The 27,665-nt window shown below is 40.5% G+C and overlaps 1 protein-coding gene across 1 annotated transcript in view; it reads right to left on the bottom strand.

Annotated features, from left to right (window-relative positions):
* The window catches only part of LOC148018381 (dnaJ protein P58IPK homolog B-like), a 71,661-nt gene that overhangs the window by 3,391 nt on the left and 40,605 nt on the right, over positions 1–27,665 (bottom strand). The window contains exons 3-7 of the mRNA XM_087662011.1: positions 7,667–7,832; positions 6,877–7,075; positions 832–992; positions 333–426; positions 32–244 (exon numbers count right to left, since the gene is read on the bottom strand). Coding sequence (XP_087518137.1) covers positions 32–244; positions 333–426; positions 832–992; positions 6,877–7,075; positions 7,667–7,832 — 833 coding nt within the window. The remainder of the gene's footprint in view (positions 1–31; positions 245–332; positions 427–831; positions 993–6,876; positions 7,076–7,666; positions 7,833–27,665) is intronic.

The following is a 27,665-nucleotide window of genomic DNA, read 5'->3' as shown; positions in this document are numbered from 1 at the left end:
CAGAGTGCAATGCTAACACTGAGGTACCAACCTGGATCAGTGCCTCTACAAGCTCCCCATTGATGTCTAAAGCAGATGAGCAGCTACTTAAGCCATCTTTTGCCCGTCCCAGCTTTACAAGAGCCTTGCACAGGCCTAAATGAAGATTGACATTGTACACAGTATTTTCTGGATCTACAGCCAGCGCTGACTTATATTCTTCAACTGCCATACGTAGCTTACCTTTCTCAAATAAATCATCTGCCTGTAATGAAATAAATGCATCAGGATGTTTCAATTTCATGATAGTTTGGACCACAACAAACCTTAAATCTTTTACTTTTTGAGCTTACATTCTTGCTCTTTTTTAATAAATTTTTCAGCTTGAAATACTCTTTCTTCAATTCATGGTGTTCTGGATCAAGCCGCAAGCCCTTCTGATAATGCCTACATATTAACATAAATACAGTAACTGAGAATTACTTTTTGCTATTGAATAACTTCAAGTAAATATTTGAGAGCGCGATAACTGAGTTCATCATTTCTCAAAGATGTATGCATGCATGACAAAGTTATCAGTTTCTAAATGCCGCTACCACTACCCTCGCAGAAATATGGAGTACCTAAACAAGAGGTTGTCATATTCCCCTTCACCCCTGTCCCCCATCATGCTCTCCAAGGACTTCAAAGTCTTTGTGGCTAACATTCATAGAGGTTGTAACACTCCCCTTCACCCCTCTCCCTCATCATGCTCTCCAAGGACTCTGTAACTTTAGGTGGCTAATATTCATAGGAGAACATATTAAATGATAGGAGGTTTCACTAATTAAATAAATTTGAAAATGTTTGAACCTGAGAGCAACATCATGATCAGCAAGGTAGTAATAGCCAATCCCTCGAAGCAGAAGTGCTTCAAGATCATTTTCATCATTCTTCAGAACACGAGCAGCCTCTGCTATAGCACCAGAGAAGTCTTTGCTTTTAAGGAGCACTCTCGTCTTGAGTAGATGTCCCTGAAGACACAGGTCAGTTCTATTAGCAACAATTTCTATGAAGATCTTCCACTACATGCCCTCATCTGTAACCATAAGCACAATGGCACCACCCAGAAAAGAAATAGCTTTAATCACATTAAATCCACTTAAACTTCTCCAGGACTTTTCAATCATTTTTGTGGATTTGGATGCCCCTTCTCTAATTAAATCAAGTGTCTGAATGAAGCTTAGGACACTGCCTACCAATCTGGAACATGGACAACTTTAAGGAAGATTTGTTTTTTACAACTCTTCAATCTGAAATACAAAACAAAAGTGATGGCCACCTGGCATGCCCAAGGGCCTGGAGATGGAGCATTTCCAAAAATTTGTCCAAGTTTTAACTTGCATTCAAGCATATTCAGTATCAGTATAAAACAAAAGATGTGTGTTTTGAATGACTATTTAGTAGTATAAGCATTTTTTGTTTTAAAGATGCAAATACACACATGCACACATGAGCTACTCATTCTTGAGAATTAACACAACTCCTTGTAGTGTCTGCATTAGCCAAGCATGTGTGAGTGTGGTTTAAGTGCATCTACATACACATTTTTTTGTGAAATATCTTGTTTCACACACACAACCCCACTCAACCACGTGAATGACCTTGTACAATATGTTCATTCAGTGAGCATAAGTTGACTAGATAATGATGGAGTATGAGTGACTCAGTGAATGCTGGGGATACCTATGTAAAGCGGAAAGGAGACTCTCACTATGAAATATACAAAAGACAAAGGAGATATTCTCAAAATGATACAACATACTAAATACAAGAGCTACTAATGCATAACATCTTTGCTTAGTTTTTTCATTCACCTTTTTATCCTTGCTCATATCCTGAAGTTAGGCAAATATGGAGCATTAACTCAACATGCCAGAAAGCACATTTTTCACCAGCCTCCTTAAGAGCTAGTGATGTGCATAGTCAATTAGCCATATCTTAAACATTTGGATTGTCCAAATGTTTTAAGCTATGGCAATAAGATCTTCTCAACAAGCAAAAAAGTGTGAAACTATCACAAGCAAAAGCACAACATGTTCTGCCAGCCATTGATTGAATGCTCAATCAACTAAATGCGTCACAAAATTATCATTCTTCATAGTGTCATTTTCACTGTCAAAAATATGGAATACACAAAAAGGGATAACAAAACGTCCTCTCCTACAAAAACATCAAGACACGGGAGCATTTGGCCATGGAGTCCCACCAGCCCAGCAACCCCTTGAGGGTATTAATGTTATGGAAGAATGATGCTGCAAATTATTGGAAATTTTTGACCAGCCTTTTCACCTCTAAGATCCACATGGTCTTTGATCAATGGATCTCCAAATATAAGATGATAAATCCAAAAATAGGAAACATGCACAAATAAGATTCAGTGTCTAATACTCTGCTGATCGCAAACAACCAGCACTTCTAAACATCAGGGTAAATATAGCAACACACATTTCAAGGATGCTACACTCTCAGTATCCTAGTATCCTATTTGCTGAATTTTGTGGCAAAAGGTGGTAGAACAATATCAAACCAAGATTTGTTCTAGTTCAATTTGAAATGACTTGTGCATGGAGAGTCAAGAGAGCTTCCAAACGGCTCACACTAAATAGGCATTGCCATTCATCATGCAATGTTTCTTCACAAGCGTGCACAAGAAACAACACAACATAAGCTCCCAACACATGAAAAGAGAGAAAACACAATACATGTCCACAAGTGAGGACCGATGATGATACCCAGCAGAAGTAGATCCTTTTATAGTTGTTACAGTACCGACACTTCTACTTTATTCTTCCCTCATATTATTAGTTCTCATCTTTTATTGGAGACCTTGCATACTCAATGTGGAGCACAGTTATGCCCTTTTTATTAGTGAGAACCCTTCAAAACATGCCCAACAGATATCATTCTCTCCCACACATTTTTCACGATGGCCAGATCTTGCTTTTCCCACAAAAAGTACATGTTTCTTTTTCCTTTAGCTTTGAGAAAGGAAGCATTTCATGTCACATTAAAACTACATGAAGCACTCATTACTAATTTTGATTGTGCTCTTTATGATAGCTAGCCCTCCCTATTTTCAAAGCCCTATTTTTCAACACCCTTATAGGAGTCGTGCAATAGGTTCAACAGACTTACAAGAACACCTTCAATTTACCCACATTTCCCATTAACGCGTGCCGCCCATAGTTGGAGTTAGGAAAAAAACTTTTTGCCTATTGCCCAAATGTCTATCCCTCATTGGATTTTAGACATGACAATTCATTTCACTACCACCCTGAAAGCGTTTCACCTAAATATCGACCACCCACATTGGGTTTAGCTAAAGTCCTCATGTTGAAATTTTTCATGTAAACCAAAAACTTCATTCAAAGAGTTTTACTCAACTACTCAGAGACCCTAGGTATTGATGGTATCTATGGTATGGAATGCCTACATCTTGTCAATACAATGAGTAGAATAACTCAAACAAGGGGAGAAGAGGTAGATCCTCACAAGTGCAAAGCCAAGCCGATAACTTTCAGCAAGCCATTATGCCCTATATGCATATGCTAATCCATACATGTGCAACATGAGGACAATCTCTCCCACATCGAATCTAGGGGACGGCCAATTTGAGCCAATCCAAGTGCTGCAATTGTGCCACCAACTCTTCAAGGTGTCAAAAGTTGTGTCAACAGCATCAGAAGTCTCTCAAGGATACATCAAATATGCCATGGCTTGCCATGAGTAAAGTGCAATAAGGACACAAGTGCAAGCGAGTGAGCGAGTCACAAAGAGAGAGAGAGAGAGAACGAGAGAGAGAGAGAGAGAGAGAGTTCTGCCTCCTTTAGGATCGTTCTTTTTTCTACTAGCAGCCTTGGCACTCCTTAGGATCGTTTTCTAGTTGTCTTTGTCTATAGTTGGTTGGTAGGGCAATCCTTTCTACATATTTCTATTGACTAACTCAACAACCTTCACCACACACACACACACACACACACACACACACACACACACATAAAAAGAAAGAAAGAAAGAAAGAAAGAGATTCTGCACTTGATTCTGATTGTCCTTGGTAGGATTGGGATCTCACGAGCTGACTCAACCTTGAAGAGGTTTCAACTAAACACGTGTTTCATCCCATGATTAAGGATCACCATTGGCTAGTTATCAAAGCCAATTTTGCTTAGGGCATGCATAAATCTAAGACGTGGTGACAAATGACTATTGTGGAAGGCTAGCTGAACAAGACCCCATTCAAACGAAGGTCTTTCTTTGGAGAGTGCTCATTGGTGGACTTCCCCTTGCCTTGGCTTTTTCAAAGCATAGAATCTCGAATGGCAATTGCTTTTTTTGCACTCTCAATGTGGAATACTTGCACCACAAATTTATTTCTTGCCCTTTAACCACAAAAATCCAAACCACCCTCCTATCAAACATTTGGAGAACTGCGGTTGGCTTGTCACTATGTCCCTCTGACTAAGTTTTTGCTAAGGCAAAATAACCCACCTACCTAAACCACATATGAAGATTTTGTTTCATTTTTTCAAATTTTGGGGCTGTGGGCATAACTAGGTTACCCAGAATGCTTTTGTCTTCAATTTTATTGTGGGCATCCAAGGACATTACCAAGATCAAGGGTGTCTTCTACATTAGCAATCAGATCTCATTTAGCAGGCTGATCTTCTTTCTAGGAAGGATTTAGCTACTTGGCATATGGTAATCTCTTCTAATTCTTTGCCGTGACTTTTTGTATCCCACCTGTGATCTTGACTTTTTGTACTCTTGTGTGATTTGATATAATATAACTACTCATTACGAAATATATATATATATATATATATATATATATATATATATATATATATATATATATATATATATATATATATAGAGAGAGAGAGAGAGAGAGAGATAGAATCCAATGTTGTGAGATGAGGCGTCTGAGAATCGTGAGAGATGACTCCATCACCATGACTAGAAAACAGTGGAGGAAGGGGCTACCAAGCCCTTCCCCTCAATCTGAAGAATCGGATCCCTTCCGCATCTTGGATTTCTCCTTGGCCACATGATCGGAATCGGAGTCAAGGAAGAGAATGACTTGTCGAAGAAGTCCACATCTCGCTGCTTCTTCTCCTTCTTTTGTGACTCCTTGCAATCCTTCCATAAATGGCCCTTCTTACCACAATGATAACACCAGGCCTTCGACTTCTTCTTCTCGTTGCCCTTCTCTGAAGTTGTAAAGGCCTCACTAAAATCTCCATAATGAGATGGAAGCCTCCCTTGTAAATGCAAAGATGCCTCATGCTCAAGCAATATCCAAAACATATATATGAAGCTCACATGTGTAGATCTGTGACCTCAAAGCATTCGCCACTCCATCAAACTTTGGAGGGAGCTTATAGAATACCGGTCCCATGAGATGTGCCTCTAAAAGAGGCACACTACATGTATTGAAGCTAGTCCTATACATGTGTAACATGGAGCAAAAATGACTGAATGGTGTCCTTAGACTCGAACTTCTAAAGCTATCCGTACAAGATCATTGCACGCATGGTGGAAGGTGCCTTGTACAACATCTAAAGCTTCGATCATATTTTCGGAGATGGAACTTCTTTAGAAATACATCGAAGAAGAGCAAAATATACATGTGCATCATCTGAATCCCATGTAAGCACAACTTCTTCATGGTTGTCCTCATCAAAATCTTCGAGAAGAGAAAAAGAACATTGAGGATGGAGAATAGCTCCACAAACAATATACCAAATCCGCTTCTGCACAAACCGGGCTTTCATCACAGCAGTCCATGTAAGACAGTTAGGTCCATGTAGCTTATCATCAGTAGAAGCGCACAAAGGAGCCATCTCGAGATGATAGGAAGGGAAGATAGAAAGTATACAGAGAGAGAAGACGGCCAACCAAACAGCAAGTACTGCACAGTTCGGATGCAATATTCACACGCGGGTCACAAGAATTCGACTACAAAATATTGAAAACAGCCAGCAAACAAAGTCAAATATCAACAAATATTGTTACCCAGCCTTAGAGAGCAGTATATGCTGAAAATGAAGCAATAGAACATTCAAAAATTGAAAGAAAAATGACTGCAGGGATCAAAACACAGGCTGAACAGGCAATAAATGCCAATGCAGGCTGCCATACAGGCATTAAATGTGAAAACGCAAGCAGCAACAAGTTGATTGGCAGCAGGGAGTAGGGAGCAGGTGCTAGATCAGCAAGGGAGTAGATGGCCTGTAATCAGCAAAGAAACCAGCAGCAGGAACCTAGATCATGCAATCTGATACCATGTCAAAAGTGGTTGCAGCAATGGAAGCATAAACAAGTGCTGAAATAAACTGCTGAACACAAGACAAAAGAGAAAGAAAACAAAAGAACACTGCAAAAGAAGAGAACTCAAAGATGTGCTTGAGAAATGGAATCCATATACCAAACATGAGACACTTGCATACAACAACGAGTCACTGGCTGCGTGGGCACTGGCACCAACTCCTCTCTCCAACAGGAAGTCCACCTAAAGAACAATGATGACTAAGGAGGAGGAGGAGAAGGAGCCCCACAATTAATAGCAATAAATATACCTAAAATAGCAGCTTGTCGGCCAGCACCGACTGGCATAAAATGCCACAAATGCCACAAATAAATCACTAAAATAATGCCTAAAGAAAAGACAATGCCCAGCCTTGACAAGCATGCACAAACACACACATGAGCTGACAATCCTACTAACAAGTACGAACTAAATATTAGCCACTTTAGTCCATAGACAGAATCACTTATTAATTAAGCAGCCTGATATAACTTACAATGACTTCAATGAGATAATTTAGCTCATGGAAACATGATTGAAAGGTTTACCTTCACACAGTCAGGAGAGAGAACAAGAACTACTTTGTCAAGATACTCTTGCGCTTTTGATATGTCCCCATTTTCAAAAGAATTCAGGGCCTGATCAAGACCATTCTTTGCTTGACGCAGCTGAGAAAGTTCTTTCTCTGCTGTGGTTGCATTTTTTAGCTCCAAGACTTTTTTATAATCTTTCTCAGCATCATCATACCTGTACAGAACAACCTCTACCAGGTCATACAAAATGCAGGAGGCACATTGGAGCAAATATAGTAGATGATCATTCATGGATCTCAAGCAAAGCATTTGTAAGGTTAGATCTATCACTGAACTTTCTTTTTTCATTCTTGAATTCTGCTGAAGAAAGCAATCACAGTCAATGTGTGCGCTCATTCAGCCCTAAGCTAAGCATGGGTAATCTGCAATGTCGAGTGAAAAACATAGATTCATAAACAAAAATAGCATTGTCAAAAGGTCTTGTTAGAGATTGAAAGCCCTACAGCCTATGGAAAGTTCACAACCAAAAACTTGCACTTTCATCAGCCAGAAATTATCCTAAAACTCTTAACACACATTCTAACCATCTGCCAGAGTAAAACAACTTCTGCTGGCAAAAGGAAACCATTGGACATGCAGGGGCCACATTAGAACAGCTTGAAGACTGTTTGTTGGTCCTGAGCTTTTTGTGCTTACGCACATGATTAGCTAGATCGTTCTGTTGTAATTTGGAACTGAATAAGGAAGAACAAAACAGTAGATAGACTTGAACCTACTTTTTCAAAAGTCTAAGGGATACTTATACCTGCAAATTTGACGTAATAATAAGCCGCGCTGCAAGTAGCCTTGTATAAATGTAGAATCAACCTCCAAAGCCTTTTGTAGGTCCAACTCTGCCTCCTTATATTTTCTTTGCTGTGAATAAACAGCTGCTCTTTTTGAGTAACCTATTGCAGCTGTAGGATTCCCATCTGTAAAAAGAAAATTTGACTTTCAGATTAACATTTGGCAAGAAAACATTTAACAATAAAAAAGTTTTGCTCCACTTCATAAAGCAACATGTGCTTTCAGTAATGCAGCCTTTCAGGCAACGTTTCTTCTTGGCTAGTAGAGCACAACTGTACTGATAGCCCAATGATGCATATGGATGTTGTTAACAGACATGTTTTTCTGTCTTCTTCTGCTTTCATCTCCTGGTTCTGAGCCTTTGTCAGAGTCCGGCAAGGATATCTCGGGCTTTTGACACTCTATCCATCAGCCCTTCTCATGTGACAGCAGTGTCCACCCTAGGCTCTGCCCGTGGTCATCCAGACCTGCCCACTCCTTGTGCAGCACATCACATGTCCCTTTCACTTCCATTTCTCACCATTGACAGCAAGCAGACATTTCCCAGTCAGAGCAAAATCATGTACAGGCCAGGTCGGCAGCATTTCATGCAGGTGGCACATTTTTCTATGCAATCATCATTATGGATTTCAGGTTGGTTGTTTTACAGCATTCCAACCAGCATTTAAATGCTGGCTGCACAGATCAGGCTTGTGCTCCCTATTTATAGGGCCACTATGCTCATCATTGCATTCAACTTAACCTCTTCTCACTGCTGTTGTGATCATCTTCCAGCCACCATTTTCATCTTCTCTCTCCTCTCTCCTCAATAAGATTCCCTCTCCTACCCTTGGCACTCTGCCACCCTCACTAAGATGGTGATGACTAGGAAGTCATTCAAACCTGTTGAGCTAAAAATGCATTAGCCTAACTTAAACAGCCCCATTCTCCCTCAATCTCGTTTTTGTAGGTTTCAAGAGCCATAACTCTACTACCCGCACCCCATTCGCAGAGGACATCGCAATCAAAGCTTCCAGCATCCACTTGCTACCATCTGGCACCTGATTCCAATCTTCTTCACGTGTTCGCAATCGTCGCCTACTACACTTGGGTGTTGTCGCCTATAGTTGGTTGATATCACCATCAACTGGCAGCTATCGCCATCAAGTTCTCTCTCCTTTGAATGCTACATTTTGATTTTTTGTCTCACCGATGTCTGTTGCGTTTGCACCTAACAACTATTGTGCAGATTTTCTCTCTCCTCAGGTACCTGCGTTTTTCGCCTTTCTCTCTCCTACACTACCATCTACATCAGATCCAACCTTCCTTGGCTCGTTTGCTGATGTTTGAGACTTGGAGGTTGCATTTGCTGCAATTTGGGATCCGTTCACAGTACGACACACTCTGCAACTCATAACCTCTGCCTTGATCCCAAAAATACAATAGTTTGAGGTCCATTATTCACTGCATAGTGTGCTTGTTGCATGAGCACTATGTATTCATTAGTCATTCACTTTATTATTCATTGTGTTCACTATCTCTAAGTTACCCTAACTGTGTTCTGAGTTTATCGGTTTATGCTTTGTCATACGATTGGTTTCATGCTTTTTGCATTTAGAGCATTTTTTCACATGGCATCAAAGCTAGCTACTTTCTAAGAAACCTTGGCTCATTCGCAAAAGCAAGAACAACAAAACGGTCAGATGACTTCGAACACATTTACAACACTGCTCCAATCTCCACATCTAAACATGGACAAAAACGATCAAGACTGGGCCTCTTAGCTTGCTACTACCCAATCTGACACGGGTAGAGAGCCATCGGACTATCATGAAATCCACAGACCAAGCAGGAGATTGAAGGTAAGCCTAAGTTTTCTCCTTTAGATTCAGTGTACAAAACTAATGATCTTGCAGGACCTTCGGAATCTCCACTGCAGACCGGCTATCCACAAGTGAAACCTGGCTCAAATTACACCTCACTTCCACAGTACTTTTCTCCAATGCCAAGTACGAACCCAATTATTTCAGATTCAATGGCAACTAATTACGTATTTTCTATTAGATCGGGAGATACTCATCAAGAAGGAACTCTTCAAAACAAGCTTTGGTTTGTAAGCAATGAGGAAGACAGGTATTTCTTCATGAACTAAAAACTAGATAAGAAGCTAAAAGAAGAACTTATGTAAGTATTTCTACCCTTTCTGTTTCCTTCAAATGATTTTATTTCTCACGGTCAATATGGAGCAGGTGCATCTTCATCTAGTGCATTTAATGGACAAAAGAAACCTATGATGTTTCCCACAACAACATCCATCACAAATCCATTTGGACTTCCATCCATCCCTCCCTCATCTTCTGTTGCACCTTCCTTTTCACTTCCATTAAGTACACCACATTATTTAACAGACACCACACCAGGGGGTTCCGCATATTTAGGCATAGCCTTTAGGACCTCTACATACCTATTTCTAAGTGGTGTATCTATGACAAAGGCTCGACCTCCCACACACACACTTTCGAGCTATCCCTTTGGGAGTGCATCCCAGATCTACTCAAGTGTGGATCATTTGGTATCGCAGTTTACCTCTATGGCATTACCCAGCAAACCATCCGATCATCCTATAATCCCCCAACTGACATTGGACCAGGCTATCGTGTCCCACTGCCTCCACCTACACCTACACCTACAATATCATATGGACCTATGTTCTTTTCACTACCTCCGCAACAATCGGCACTCATTGGATATCAACAGCCTATTTCTACCTATCCATTTTTACCCCCTCCTACTTCTTATCCACCACCATCTGATCCTCCATCTTATCCCATCTATCCATCTTCCCAAACACCTCATGGTTCTAGTTTCTCATCCACCAAGCATGCATTTAATGACAAGACTCATTTCAACGGGTCAAACTACACCCCTTGGTCAAATTTGATGAGATATGTCTCAAACTCTCCGAACCTATGGGATTTAGTGAGGGGTTGGAGCCTCAACCTGATCCCGCTCTTGTTCCATATGAGGTAGTCTAGTCATGGAAGGCTCATAACACCTCCGCTATTGTGGAGCTTATGCAAGGCTTGTTGCGTGAGTTTCACTCTCAACTTCAACATTTCGACTTAGCATCCAAGCGTTGGGCATACTAAACTGACCGCTATGTAGCTCAGGATAGGATCTGCCGTCGCATCAATTTTGATCATGAGCTCCAGAATTTCAAAATCACAGAGAAGGATGACTTGAATGTAGTGGCTGGGAGCGCGAGGATCGAGACAATCAATGGCTATTAGCAGCAGAGAGAGAGATAGAGAGTGAGAGTGAGCACGATCTTTTTTTGGGTACAATGACGAGTGTACAACCTTCCACCTAAAGGCAATGTGCCTTAAGAGGAAAAAAGAATCAGTGAAGTCTAGGTATGTACAAAGCTGAAATACATATATCTATCAAAATCCAATCATCTATCGACAATGAGCAAACCGCTCTGCCGCAAGACCCTTCGTGAGAAGTTCTGCAAGATTATCATATGTATGCACTTTGACAAGTTCAATGCTCTTGCTGTCAAGTACATCTCTAATGAAGTGGCATTTCACTTGTATGTGCTTCGTCTTTGCATGAAAGACGGGATTCCATGCTAGCATGATAGCACTCTGACTATCACAATGGAGAACAGGTAACTGTGTGATGCCAAGCTCTCCCACCAGACGTGAAAGCCATAAAGCCTCCTTGCATGCCTCAGTGGAAGCCACATACTCTGTCTCTGTAGTAGACAATGCAACACACTTTTGTAGCCTGGAGATCCAAGAAGCTGCTCCTCCTATGAAAGTAAACACATACCCTAAAGTGGACTTTCTGCAATCTGCATGACCATCATAGTCTACATCCGTAAAGCCAACAACAAATGCGTTCTGCTTTCCAAAGCAGATGCACAACTCCTTTGTGCCTTTGAGGTATCTCATAATACCTTTCACTGCTTCCCAATGCTTTTTACCAGGGTTTGCCATGTATCTGCTAACCACTTCCACTGCAAAGGCAATGTCACGACATGTAGCAACCATAGCATACATCAAACTACCAACAGCTGAAGCATATGGTATCTTGGCCATTTCAACCTTCTCATCATCAGATGTGGGGTTGTCCTCTGCACTGAGTTTCACATATGGAGACAATGGAACTCCAATTGTTTCCCCCTCTCCATATTCAAACACTGCAAAACCTTGGAGATATACTCCTGCTGAGATAGATAGAGCAATCCTTTCGACCTATCTCTGAGTATTCTCATGCCAAGAATGTGATTTGCATCACCAAGACCCTCATGTCAAAGCTGCCATGAAGACTTTGCTTCAGTGAGTCCAAGGCATGAGTATCCCTGCCAGCAATCAGCATGTCATCAATATACAAAACCAAGATAATCAGGTTGCCATCTACTGCCTTCTTGGTGTACAAGCAGTGATTCACTTTACTTCTATGGAAACCTTGAGACTGCATAATGTATCAAACTTAAAATACCATTCTCTTGGTGCTTGTTTCAATCCATACAAACTCCTTTTGAGTTTACATATCATCTTCTCTTTCCCTTTTTCAACAAACCCTTCAGACTGCTGCATATATATATCTTCATGCAGATCACCATGTAAGAATGCAGTCTTTACATCCATCTGTATGAGCTCCATATCTTCACCTACAACCAAGCCCAAAATGGCTCTCAATGCAATCATATTGACTACAAGAGAGAAGATCTCATCAAAGTCAATTCCATGTTCCTGCTTATACCCCTTCACAACCAATCTTGCTTTGTACTTTGGTGAGGAACCAGAAGTGACCTTTATCTTATAAACCCATATGCATGGAAGTGTTTTCTGCCCTTTAGGCAACTGCACCAAGTCTCAAGTGTCATTTTTCTCAAGAGATTCCATTTCTGACAACATGGCTTTATACAATTTCTTACTGTCCTTTTTGTCCATTGCTTCCTTGAAGCAAGACGGTTCACCACAATCTAAATACATGACATAATCAGCCACATTGTTTGCACCAGGAATGAATCTATCAGGTTGTCTAGTAGCCCTAGAAGATCTCCTAACCCAATGATCATTGTTTGTTGGCTGTTGAGCATTTTCAGCTTGCTATCCTAGCATTCCATCCTGCAAATCAACATTAATAGCTTGTTGTCCTGAGTGTTCCTGCACATGTAGTGACTCATTATCATGGGCAATAGCTGGCTGATCATTTCCAGCATTATTTTCTACATTTATAGGTTCATTTACCGCAGGTATTTGCTGCTGTACAGTGGGCACATTTTACTTTCCAAAAGGTATTTCTTCGCGGAATACAACCCTACGGACCTTCTCAATCTTTTCGGGCTGTTTATGCATGCGATCTTCCCGGAAGATAACATCATCGCTGCTATACAGCGGGCACATTTTACTTTCCAAAAGGTATTTCTTCACGGAATACAACCCTACGGACCTTCTCAATCTTTTCGGGCTGTTTATACATGCGATCTTCCCGGAAGATAACATCATTGCTGTGTACTACTTTCCTTTTCTCAAGATCCCATAATCATACTCCATTTCACCCTCGTCACCATATCCTAGGAAAATGCATTTACAAGACTTTGGCTCAACTTTGTTGCGTTTTTCTTTACGAATGTGCACAAAAGCCTCGTAGCAAAACACTTTCAGGTGAGCATATAAAGGTGGCTTGCCCGACCACGCTTCTTGGAGAACTCCCCACCCCCAAAGACCTGTTTGGTGACCGATTAATCAAGTGTACTGCTGTCATAACAGCCTCTACCCAAAAACCATGGGGTAATGCAACATGAGACAGCATCGTATGTACCTTATCCTGTATGGTCTGATTCATACGCTCTGCAACTCCATTTTGGGGTAGATTATGAGGAGCAATGAGCTCCCTCTTTATCCCTTTGCTGTCACAAAATGCCTGAAAGACCTCGGACACATATTCCCCACCATTGTCAGAGCAAAGACACTTAAGTGTCTTATCAGTTTGATTTTCAACCGAAGCCAAGAATTTTTTAAACTTATCAAGCACTTCATCCTTGTTACAAATAGGATAAACCCATACCTTCCGTGTAGCATCATCGACAAAGGTGACTATATTTATTTTCCCCTAAAGATAATCCTGGCATCTGACATACATCGGAATGTACTAACTCTAAAGGAGAAGATTTCAGCAAAAGAGACTTTTTATGAGATGTCTATGCATGTTTACCGTAAACACAATGATCACAATGCTCAAAATCAGCATAACAAAGACAAGGTAAGTAACCCAAACGAGAGAGCACTTTCATTCCAGTTTGACTCATGTGTCCCAACCGGCCAAGCTACAAAGAAACACTTGGCTGCTCAATCACGGCAACAACATGGTCACTCACACTAGATACATGGAGAGGATACAAGGTATTACTTTTACAACATCTAGCAATTACTCTAGATTCCTTACAAATCTTCTATTTTGCATCACCAAAGGTGGTATGAAATCCATCATCATCTAGTTGCCCTGTGCTAATCAAGCTCTTCTTGAGCTATGGTACATGCCATACATGCTGAACTGTGAAGACAGAGCCATGTTGAAACTGCAACTGCACACTGTCAATACCTGCAATGTCACATGCATAGTTGTTCCCAAGATGGACAACACCATATCGACCCCCTATATAGGTAGAGAACCACTCACAATGAGAGGTGACATGAAAGGAAGCACCTGAATTGAGAATCCAGGTATGCATATCATCTGTATTTGCAAGTAAAGCATATGCACCAAAGTGTGAAGAGACAAAGAGTACGTCATTCCCACTGTCACTGTCATGAGTGACTACATTCACCTCTTCAATTTTGACACTGCTCTTATTAGATTGATCCTCTTTCTTCTCTTCCTTGCTATCATCTGTCTTCTTGTCCTTTCCTTTCTTTTTCTTCCATTTGTAGCAGTCATGTTTAAAGTGACCCTTCTTGCCACAATGATGGCATTCAATATCTTTGCCACGTGATTTACTGCGTCCCTTGCTATCAGATTTACCTTTTTGTTGTGATATGTCCCTAGTATGTAAAGCACTCGAAGACTTACTGGATGCATTGTTCTATCAATTCATTTCTTCCATGAGTAGAGCACTCTCTACATCAGCATACAAAAGAACCGCATTAGAATTGCTCATAGCAGTCCTGAATGTATCCCAACTCTCTAGAAGAGTGCAAAGTAAGAACGTAGCCTTAAATTCTTCATCAATCAATAACTTCAAGGCAACCAGTTGGCTGAAAATGGAGTTAAATTGAAACCAACCTTCCTTCCGTGGATGGGTGCTAAATCCCTAATTACAACTTAATTACAAAAGCAAACAATAAATGCAAATTTGAAAATACAAATTTACCTACTGATCTTCGACAATGCACACCCGATTGGCCCCAAATTTGGCGCCTCTTCCAGAATTTCTTTAACTTTATTGAAGAAAATTTTAATTTACAATGGGATTCTCCCAATCCCTTTTGGTATTTCAACTCCCCTTGCTCTCCAAAGTGACCTACAAGTCTTCAATCTATTTTGCCCTTGATTCGGGTACTCAATTGGCCTTTACCCGCTTTGATGGAGATGGAAAATGCCCCAAATTCAATTATTTGCTAGTCCCTCCACTTGAATAGGCTAAAAACAGCTTCAGCCCTGTTCAATCCAAGTCTTGGAGCTTCCAATTTCTGGCACGCTTCCCGAGGTTGCAGCTAAACCCTAATTTTTGTTGTAGATTAGGATTTACAGCAGAGAAATCTGAAATTTCTCAACCTTCAAGGGTTCAAATGCTAAGATCTTCAGAGCAAAGCTATGAAATGGCTGGGAGATGAGAGGGAAGCTAATAGAGAGAGAGCGAAGAATGACTGAAAATCAGTCAAATGCAACTGCTGCCCTATCACACCAACTTGTAAATGCCAAGAACTGAAGAAAATCAATTATTTACAGCTACTGCCCTGTCTCAACAGCCTATAGATGCTGCCTCCTGCTGTTGATTGGTCTTCTCTTGCCCTTGGCAGCCTCAGAAGGTCCTCCAATGGCTGCAAATCAGACCAGCAGCCTCTCCTCTCTCTCTCTTGCAGGCTGAATAAAATGCTTCTCTCCAGTCTCTAAAGACGTTTTTCAATCTTGCATGGGCATTTTTGACAAGTGACAGTCTTTCCAAATGGTTTTTCCAGTATTTTTCGTTATTAAATATTATTTTTTAGTCTTTAAATGCTGAAAATTAATCTAATAATTATTTCGGTGCCCTGAAAAATAATCTAATTGGCCAATAATTAAATTGGCTAGCAACCTTCCATTCCCGAGTGTCTGCACCATCTTTGACCATCAGATTAGCGTTAGGTACCATTAAACACTACTTTTCTAGTGTCACCAACTGACACTTATGGCCAAATGGATGACCTAGGCCAACAACCTCTAAAGCAACATGGGACCGATTAGAAACCTTGTTTGGAGCTCACTCAAAATCCTGAAGTATGGCTTGTAAATTGAATTTTTAGGCTTGACATGAAAACTAGTACCTCACTTGCAACTCATTTGAATTATATGGAAAGCTTGTTGACACAACTTGCAAGAATCAACTTAAAGATGGATGAAGACATTTGCATTGGAGTACTTCTCAAAAGTTTTCCACCTAAGTATGATAATGTATCTACCACATTAATGAACATGCCAAAACAGAAGCTTGTGGATATCAAGGCTTCTCTTCTTGAAAAGGAAATAAGATCAAGGGCAAAGAAGAAGCAAGCAACCCAAGAGGAGACCAACAACTCCTCTATGTGAAAGACAAAGGGAAGAAGAACATAGTTTGTGATTTTTGTAAAAGAACTGGACATATTGAGAAGTTTTGTCATGCTAGGAAAAGATTTCAAAGAGCATATCTTGCAACTGTCAAAGAAGATGAAGACGACAATGGAGAAGAAGAAGAAGAAGAAGACACCCAAGAACAAAAGGATAGAACTCACCAATCCCTCCTTTGTAGCTCATTTTCTGAGCCTTTTTAGGTTTCAAATGTGTACTTGCCTAATGTTCTTACCATAAGATCTTGTACTTCTCATGTAACCTTTGTACACTACAGCCTCTACATACTTAGTGAAGCCTTGTGACAGCCTCTAGCTTTATATGGTTGTTTTTTTTTCCATGTCTACACTTAGCAAGGTTCTACTCATGACAGCCTTTGTATACTCAGTCTGCACACATAAGATTTAAGCATGCATCTCTCTCTCTCTCTCTCTCTCTCTCTCTCTCTCTCTCTCTCTCCTCGCGTAAGATTAATCTTCAAGCATAGAAGAGAGAAAAAGTTGTGTAGAAGTGAGAGAGAGAAATAATCATGCAAGGAAGAATAGTTATAGGTATCCAATTGCAACTGCCTTGAAACTACCTCCCTCACACGACTTTTCAAGCCTTTTTCTTTTATTCTTCATATTGAAGGAAAAATACAATGTCTCTTTTTCGTTAAGGTTCATAGCCTTTTAGTGGTAGACCAAGTTCATATTGATAATACATGTCCTAAACAATTTAGAATTTGCACTACATTTGAAATCATGCAAGGAAGAATAGTCGTAGATGCCCGATTGCAACCACCTTGTACTACCTCCCTCACATGACTTTTTAAGCCTTTTTCTTTTATTATTTGTATTGAAGGAAAAATACAAAGTATCTTTTTCACTAAGGTTCATAGCCTTTTAGTAGTAGACAAAGTTCATATTGATAATATATGTCCTAAACAATTTAGAATTTGCACTACATTTGAAAGTACATAGCATCTTATAGTAACATTAGGCTTCTACCAAACCCAACTCACTTGTGTCTCAAGCACTTGACGAATGAAGTGATAACTCACTTCTATGTACTTGGTTTTTGCATGAAACATAGGATTCTTTGCCAACATGATGGCACTCTGATTATCACTATAGAACAATGGTATGTCTTCACTAAGGCCCAAGCCTTCCACTAGATGAGTAAATTATATGGCTTATTTGCATGCCTTTGTGTCTATAATATACTAAGCTTTAGTGGTAGATAATGCCATGTATTTTTGCAAATGAGGCATCCATGAGATTGCATCGCCATACAAGGTAATAACATATCATGTGGTTAACTTTTTATGATCAATATTCCTTCCATAATCTATATCTATGTATACAATTACACCACTACCACTCCTCCCAAAGCATATGTACATATCTATGGTATCACTCAAGTACCTCAAGATACATTAAACTACTTCCCAATGCTTCTTGCTAGGATTTGACATATAGCTACTTACTACTCCCATTGCAAAAGCAATGTCCAAGCGAGTGGTGACCATAGCATACATGTGACTTTCCACACATGATGAATACGAAACCTTGGCCATCCCAACCCTCTCCTCATTAGATTTTGGACAATAATTAGCCCCAAGTTTCACATATGGAGGTAATGGAGTACTAATTTCCTTCTTCTCTCCATATTGAAATGTTGCAACACCTTACTAACAAAATCCTTTTGAGATAGATAGAGCAATCTATTTGTTCTATTCCTAACTATGTGCATGCCAAGAATGTGATTTGCATGTCCCAAATCCTTCGTTTCAAAGGTTTCCATTAACCTTTTCTTCAATTCATCAATCTCATACTCATTTTCCCCAACTCTATCAATATATCATCCACCTAAAGGATCAACAATATCAAGTTGCCATCTTTAGCCTTTCTAATGTATAAGTAGTGGTCTGTCTCACTTCTTTTGAAGCCATAAGATTGCATAAAGGCATTAAACTTATTGTACCATTCCCATGGGGTTTGATTTAATCCATAAAGACTTTTTTAGCTTGCAAACAAAGCATTTTTTTTCTATGTTCCACAAATCCCTATGGTTGTTGCATTTAGATCTCATCATGAAGATCACCATAGCATCCAATTATACATGATCCATGTCATCCTTAGCCACCAAGGCAAGTATAAGTGTGAAAAGTAGTTGATTTTACCATATAGGTGAAAGATCTCATCAAACTCCACACCCTTTTTTAAAGTTAAAACCTTTAGCCATTAACCTTGCCTTGTACTTTGGTTTAGCATTACCTTTAACCATAAACTTATAGATCCACTTGGATGGTAAAGCATTTTTTCCCTTTGGAAAGAAACCAACTCCAAGTTTGATTCTTCATAATGAAATCTATTTTAGAATGCATAGCTAGCTCCCACTTACGCTTATCATCATGAGTCATGGCCTCTTTATAATAAGATGGCTCCCCATAATCTATCAACATCACATAGTCAACTTTAGGCTAAAATCTCTCAGGGAAACAAGAGATATTAAGTAGATTTGCATATCACAACATGCTACCTTGGAGTGGAAATTTTAGCCTCCACTCTTTCTTCCTAAGGTATCATAGGGCTCTCATTATATTGCTCAATAAATTGGAGTGAGATTTATTGGGGTGCACCAAGTATCTAAAAAGAGAGCACTTGTTTTCTTTATATCCCACATGCTTCACAAAAATTCCTAAATTCATAAGAGACATATTCTCCACCATTATTAATTTTGAGACACTTAAGTTTATTATCGGACTACTTTTCTACAACAAGTGTCAATATCCCACCATTATAAGAGATTTATTGGAGTGCACCAAGTATCTAAAAAGAGAGCACTTGTTTTCTTTATATCCCACTTGCTTAACAAAAATTTCTAAATTCATAAGAAAAGCATTCCTAAATTCCTAAATTCCTAAATTCATAAGAAACATGTTCTCCACCATTATTAGTTTTGAGGCACTTAAGTTTGTTGTTAGACTGATTTTCTACAATGAATGCCAATATTTTTTGAAAGCAAGACAAAGCCTCATCATTTCTACCCAAAATAGTGAAAGCCCACACTTCCCTAGTTGCATCATCAACGAACATGATAATCCTCCCTTAGACTTTATAGGCATAGACCCACATATATTGCTATACATTAAGTTAAGTGAACTAGTCCTTTTTCTGTTTTTCTCTCATGGGATAAATATGCATGCTTTTATATATACAATGCTCACAAATCGAAATATCCAAAAAGTCAAGAGAAGGTATGTAACCCAAATAAGATAGCATTTACATTCTTTTCTTGGACATATGTCCCAACTAGCAATGCCACAAAGATACATTTGGTAGCTTGTAATTACATAATTTTTTGTAGATGATAAAGGGGATACAAAGTGCCACATTTGTCGCTGCCATACATGGGATTAGACATTCCACTTGCATTACCCGGATACATTGGGTGTTGTGAGCCATGCATTGGCTGCTGCATACCACAGGGATTTGTGCCATACATTCCCGTACATGGTGCCCGTTCAACCATAGCATGAAAAATGGTACCACCACCAAAGTATCCTTGCTGTCCCATGCTTGCATAATTGCCTTACTGCCCATGTTTCCATGTACTGACACTACCAAGTTGGCCATGCATTTGCATTTGCTGCCCCACAGATACCAACTATTTGTGCTCATCACGCATTTTGGGCTCTTCTAAAGAAGGCTTAGGCATTTCCTTCCGTTCTTGTCGCTGTCCCGAAGCTGTAGAAGGTGTCTTCTTCTCTTTGCCTTTGCTGTCCTTCTTTGGGGCATTCAAGAATCGAGCAGTTGGGGATCCTTTGGCAATTCAGCAAAAAGATTTGTTATTGTACGCAAGCTATCATCAAATTCTTCATCCCTTTGCTGGTCATCAGCCTCTTAATGCATTGAAGTGCCAACGTTTGGGCAATTTCCCAAATTTTCAGCATGCTGTCCATGCTAAGAACCATACCCAACATCAGTCATTGCATTTTCTCCTTCACCATGTGATTGACCAAGGAGTGATGTATCCTCTCCACTTGATCCCGTATCACCATGTGAAGACATGCTTGCTGTAATTCACTGCTGAGAACAATTTCAGCGATAATGCAATAGTCCCAAGTTGCAATCAAGTACCACCGGCCCACCAATTCAAAGGATTTGATGGTATCCTGGCGATGGAACCATGAAACCAGCCTTCCTTCCGTGGATGGGTGGTAAGTCCCTGATTACAACTTAATTACAACAGCAAACAATAAATGCAAATCTGAAAATACAAATTTACCTACTCATCTTCGACAATGCACACCCGATTGGCCCCAAAATTGGCGCCCCTTCCTGTATTTCTTTAGCTTTATTGAAGGAAAAGTTGATTTCCAATGGGATTCTCCCAACCCCTTTCAGTATTTCAACTCCCCTTGCTGTCCAAAGTGACCTGCAAGTCTTCAATCTATTTTGCCCCTTGATTCGGACACTCAATTGGCCTTTACCCGCATTCATGGAGATGGAAAATGCCCCAAATTCAATTATTTGCTGGTCCCTCTACTTGAATAGGCTAAAAACAACTTTAGCCTTGTTCAATCCAAGTCTTGGAGCTTCCAATTTCTGGCACGTTTCTTGAGGCTGCTGCTAAACCCTAATTTTTGCTGTAGATTAGGGTTTACTGCAAAGAAATCTGGAGAAATCTGAATTTTCTCAACCTCCAAGGATCCAAATGCTAAGATCTTCGGAGCAAAGCTGTGAAATGGCTGGGAGATGAGAGGGAAAGCTATAGAGAGAGAAAATTCAGAGTTTTGTCATGAAGAATGACTGAAAATCAGTCAAATGCAGCTGCTGCCTGCCACACCAGCTTGTAGATGCAAAGAACTGAAGAAAATCAGTCATTTACAGCTGCTGCCCTGTCTCAACAGCCTGTAGATGCTGCCTCCTGCTGTTGATTGGTCTTCTCCTGCCCTTGGCAACCTCAGAAGGTCCTCCAATGGCTGCAAATCTGACCAGCAACCTCTCCTCTCTCTCTCTCTCTTGCAGGCTGAATTTATAAAAATGCTTCTCTCCAGCCTCTAAAGACGTTTTTCAGTCTTGCATGGGCATTTTTGACAAGTGACAACCTTCCCAAATGGTTTTTCCAACATTTTTCACGATTAAATATTAATTTTCAATCTTTAAATACTGAAAATTAATCTAATAATTATTTCGATTCCCTGAAAAATAATTTGATTGGTCAATAATTAAATTGGCTAGGCAACTTCCATTCCCGAGTGTCTCTGCGTCATCTCTGACCATCAGATTGGCGTTAGGTACCATTAAACACCATTTCTCTAGTGTCACCAACTGACACTTATGGCCAAATGGATGACCTAGGCCAACAACTAGCACCAGATACCACCAAGTACCTGTGCGGCATAACTTATAGCAACTTTTGCCTTTGACATCCTGTGATTTCTTCAAGTTCCGAGCTTGTAAATTTACTCTAACCCCAGTTACACCTCACATGTGCAACATTTACTTAATCATGTGATTAGAAATCAATCCACATGTTAAGTGAGGTTTCAAAAATACATGCCTGCATGACATAAACTCACTCAAGTGAGTAGACATTGTTGTATCCTCTTCCATACGCAAACCCATAAGCTTTTTCAGCCAATACACTTTGCTTGCGGCACTCTTCTGTGCATACAGTTCTTCTAGTCGAGTCCAAATAGCATATGCAAAATCCAAACCTTCAATGTTAAACAGCAAGGCATCAAAAATTGATAGCTCGATGGTTGAGTGTGCAAGCTCATTTAACTCATCCCAATCTTCATGTTCCATGTCTGCGGGCTTTGCCCCTTTGGTCTTAATTGGCTTTGCCTGCTTCTTTTGCAACAGGATACGGTAACATTGTTTTAGCCAAACTGCAAAGTTATGTGCTTCTTCAAGCTTCTTTATGTGCATGAGATTACTTCTGTCACTACTACCAGCCATGATTTTCAGCCCAAATGTGACCAAAAATTTCAGCAAATACAAGTCCAAACTGTCACACAAGTGGCCAAGGTACAAACAAGTATCAACCAGCAATAAATGACCATGTAGAAGCAAAAATTTCAGATCTATAAGTAAATTCTCAGAAGCACCAAAACATGTGCTACAGCATTCCACAACTGATTACAGTTGTTCCAAGGGCAAATGCATCACATTTAAAACGCGAAAATTTTGCAAAATTTTGCAAAAGCCCTAAATTTCTCGGATCCAGATGTGCACTAATGTCAACCAATCTGACTCGGCTGAACAGAATTTCACCAATACAGTAAAAGCCCCAAATTTTATGGATCCAATGTTGAGAAATTTCACTCAAATGAGTAAAATTTCAATAGTTTTGGCAAAATCCCCAATTGAAATGCACACAATGTCTGCAATTTCTAGCACGGATGCCTCAAATTTGCATGAACAATACTCAGTCTGGGCTTAGATTGCACGAAAATTGGAAGTTGTGTCTCCACACATGAACCCTCGATAGGGGAAGAGGAATTTCAAAAAAGTTTTGAAGAGAAAAAAAAATGAATGACAGGTCCGTTGACCCGTTAGTTGGCGCCCGTGAGCCCTGCTGGTCCCGTCCGTTGTGCTCCTGGCTGAAGTTGCCTGCTGGTCGCCGTCTGACGCTGTCTCCGGTCTCCCATCCGCAATGTCCTTCGTGCAGCCCCGTCACGCAGGTCATTTTTGTCACGCAGCACTCTTCTACTTCACGCCTGCTATTGCTTGGTTAAGAAACGACCTGTCAGGGTTTCTGGGCTGTCCACTGACAGTGCAGCACACACACGTGCTTGAGATCAGTGTGACGACCTGATGATTTCGCATGAGCGAAACACTGGAGATGTCTCGAACGGACTCTGAGGAGCACGAACACCTTAGTTGAAGCTCTGATACCAGTTTGTAGTGGCTGGGAGCGCGAGGATCAAGACAATCAGTGGCTGTTAGCAGCAGAGAGAGAGAGAGAGACAGAGAGTGAGAGTGAGCACGATCTTTCTTGGGTACAATGACGAGTGTACCACTTTAGATTTTTTAGATAGATATATATATGAAAGTACAAGTGCTAAGAGTGTGTTCACACCCGAGCACATTTAAAAGGCACGAGGGCCTTTATTCCTAGCATTGAAAGTCAAGTTGACTGAGTATTGGCATCTCCTTGCCGAGTTCTCAACCACTGGGGCTCCTAAGTCCTTTGACAATTAGGTTACCCTTTTCCAGATGAGATTTTGCCTCGTGGGTAGAGGAGTCAAGTCCAACTCTCCCTCATCTCTCACCAACCTACCCGGTCCTGACTTTCTTGCAGATATTTCAACTCCCCGACCTCCTCCACGAGACCCGTTACCTTGCAGGCCCTAGCAAACCATGCAGGATTCGAGGATCCTTCCATCGGATCTCACTCTGGAGGGCCCTAGAAGGTTTGCTCAACTCATCCCTCATGCTTCATATACATCATTGTTTGCAACTAATCACATTGCACATTCTGAGCCAAACAATTGGTAGGAGACTCTCCAGGACCCTTTGTGGCATGAGGCCATGGAAAAAGGAACTTAGTATAGATCGAAATGGTACTTGGACATTGGTGGATCGTCCTCGTCACAAGCCGGCTATCAGGACGAAGTGGATTTTTAGGACCAAGCTAAAGGTTTATGGTAATTTAGACAAATACAGGCTCACCTTAAATGCAAGGTTTCAAGCAAAAGCACAGCATTGACTATGAAGAAACCTTCACACCTACTCCTCGGTTGACATCATATTGGTTGTGCTCACCACTCACCATAGTTGGCCGATCTATCAAATGGACGTCACAAGTGCCTTTCTAAATGGTTTTTTGGAGGAGGAAGTCTATGTGGATCAGCCTCCCAACTTTTCTTATGCTAATTGAATTGACAAGATATTTCACTTGCAAAAAGCTCATTATGAACTGAACCAAGCGCCGAGGCCTTGGTACCAAAGGATGGATGAGTTCTTACGGACTCATGGATACCATTCTATCCCCTATGATCCAAATCTCTACGTGCGCACCACTAGCACAGGGGTTAGCTATATCCTGCTATATGTTGATAATATACTACTCACTAGTTCAGATTCTGCTGCTCTAGAAGAAATTAAGGCATAGCTTTGTGCTACCTTCGAAATGACAGACTTAGAATTGGTCTTATTTCTTGGGGATGGAGATTGTTAGATCCGAGGGGAGTATCTTTCTATCACAGTAGAAGTACGCCCTCCAACTAGTGGAATGATATTGCACTGATCAAACACAACTAGAGGCCACGCCTCTAGATCCCCTTCTCCATCTACACAAGGATACATGGAGTCAACCTTTTGATACTCACATCTATCATTCTGTTGTAGGGAAATTACTTTGGTTGGTTCATACTAGGCCAGATCTTGCATTCTCATATAGTTTGCTTAGTCAGTATTTTAATACACCTAGTATGTCTCATTGGATTGCTTATCTTCGTGTGTTAAGATATTTAAGGTGTACCTATAATTTTGGACTAACTTGCGGACATGGTTTATGCTTGCAAGGCTACACTAATTCTGATTTGGTGTTCTCGTGGCGGCTACCTCTACATCCATCTCTTGGGCCAGGCATAGGTAGGAGACGGTGGTAGCGGCTTCTACGGCCAAGGCAGAGTATCGAGCTCTCTCTTCGATGACATTATGGAGACCATCTATCTAAGAAAATTACTGGCTACACTTCAATTCCCTTGCGAGTCACCTGCGGTTGTCTACTGGGACAACCAAAGTGCCATTGTCCTCGCAGGCAATCCTATCATCTTCCCTCAAACATGGCACGTGGTGGTTCATTACCGTTTCACCAAATAGTGCATTGAGCTAGACACCATTTGCTTACAGTTTGTGCCATCAAAAGTGACAATTTTGCAAATATTTTGACCAAGGCGATCAACCAGTTTGGTTCTACAGTATCTTCTACTGCAGATCAACTTGGGTATACCCCTCTTTACTTTTTCCAATTGACGGAGAGGGTGTTTCCCTCTTACTTCTCCTTCCAGTTTGAGAGGGGGCAGTTTCCTTCTCTTGATAGTAACACTAATGATATTTACACCCCTTTACTCTTTGACATTTATTTATTATATATTATGTATTCTCAATATTTGTAACTTTATCCGCATTGTCAGGATAACATGATTGTAGAAGGACACTTGGACAAGTGAATAATTCCCCTGTGAGGACACTGTCCAAGAGATACCATTGCACCGCATTTTGCATTAGCATGAATATTTGCATTCCCCTTTGTATTGACCCATGCATCGGCATTATGTTCATGTATGCATGCATTTATGTGCATTTATCCATTTTCGAACACTATTGGAGTGGTCAACTCCGGATCCACCATAATCATGGCATTACACATGATACTCTCCGAAGGACGAAAGCACTTCTTTTCTTATGCTTGCATGCTTGTCTTGCTTGCTCTCTCACTTTGTCTTTCTCACCACATATTCACCATAAGATTGGCACACACACACACACTTAGGTATCCCTAGGCACTTATCCTAGTAGTGTGTGGGATTGTTTTGCTTGTATGAAGGTCATGGGGGATTCCATCCTTATTTTTCCCGTACTTCGGAACGCAATGACCTAGGCACTTACCCTAGTAGTATGTGGTATTGTTTTGCTTGCTATATGAAGATCATGGGACAATCCATTCATATTTTTCTCGTACTTCGAGACACAATGGACTCAATAGAACGAACATTGCTTTGAAACCTCACTTAATGCTAAATCTTTTTTAACAAATCACACCAAAAGCCCTTTTAAAAAAACCATAAAAATTAAAAGTAAAATCACAAAGTTCATTGCTTATTTAATAGGCCTTTGCTGGACTTGGTAGGCCCCTGGACAGCAGACGAGCACCTTTGGTCCAATGCCCTAGCCTCTTTGGGGAGATCACTTCGGCTCCCTTGGTAAGATAACCATCACCTCTGTAGTCTTGGTAGGTCATTGGGCAACCAACGTGCACCCTTGCCCAATGCCATGGCTCCTTTGGGGTGGAACGCCTTGGGATAGAAGAAATATATATCAAGGGCTTATTTCTCATGGCTCGATTTAGGGCCTAAGAGGGGGTGTTGAGCTAAAAATGCATTAGCCTGACTTAAACAGCTCGAAAGCATGCTTAACTAATTAATAAAATCTCTTTTTTTTTTTTTAGAAAAACAATCCAACCTTCCTTAGCTGCGTTTGCTAGTGTTCGACACTCAAAGGCCACCTTTGCTATAATTCAAGATCCGTTTAGAGTACGACATACTCTACAGCTCATAACCTCTACCTTGATCCCAAAGATACGAGAGGTTGAGGTTCAATATTCACTGCATTATGCATAGTGTGTTTGTTGCATGAGCACTATATATTTATTAGTCATTCACTTTATTATTCATTGTGTTCACTGTCTCTGAGTTACCCTAACCCTAACCCTTACTGCGTTCTAAGTTTATCAATATGTGCTTTGTCGTACGATTGGTTTCATGCTTTTTGCGTTTAGAGCATTTCTTCACAGAACCATCAAGTCATTAAGGCAAAGAAGGAAGCACAGGCACTTGAACAGATGGTGCCATAGTGGCTATGCAAGGACCTTCAGAACAGGCCCTCTAAGCCACATGCAGAGAAGTAGGGGAAAAAAGCTTTCTCCGATTATCGATCTATCAGAGTAACAATCTTTTGATGATCATGGCTTTAAATGTCGCTCTTCACAATAGTCTGACTAATGGGACTGCCTATCTAAGGAGGACCGGAAGGTCTACTCATCTAGGTCATCTAAAGCATCAAACTAGTACTCCATAACTCTTCAAATGAACCTGCAAACACACAAAAATCTCTTGTGTTTTGGTGTCAGCCTGCGTGAATGGAAGAGAAATCAGCTACACCTTGCAAATGAAGTGGCATATGTCCCACGCACTTTGTAGAAGGCCCAAACAATGCAGAAAATATGCAATCTTCGTGACAAATCTGCCCGATTAACTATGATATTATCTTCTTAGAACTTTCGAATCCTCTCTTTTGGTGAAGAAGAACATGAAAAAGAAGAGACATGAGAGGAGAAAAACTACAATAAAAGAAGAGAATGGAAGTGATAAATCTGCACTAAACTCCAAAAGGATGCTGAACATAGTGTAAATTGATCAGTCCTGCACACAGCCCAAAGCA

This window comes from Lygodium microphyllum, chromosome 21, assembly GCF_053477565.2.
Source record: "Lygodium microphyllum isolate KBCC chromosome 21, Lygodium_microphyllum_v1.1.10, whole genome shotgun sequence".
In the NCBI taxonomy this organism is placed as follows: domain Eukaryota; kingdom Viridiplantae; phylum Streptophyta; class Polypodiopsida; order Schizaeales; family Lygodiaceae; genus Lygodium; species Lygodium microphyllum.
Note: the sequence above shows the minus strand (reverse complement) of the source record. Positions and strands in the feature narration are given on the sequence as shown.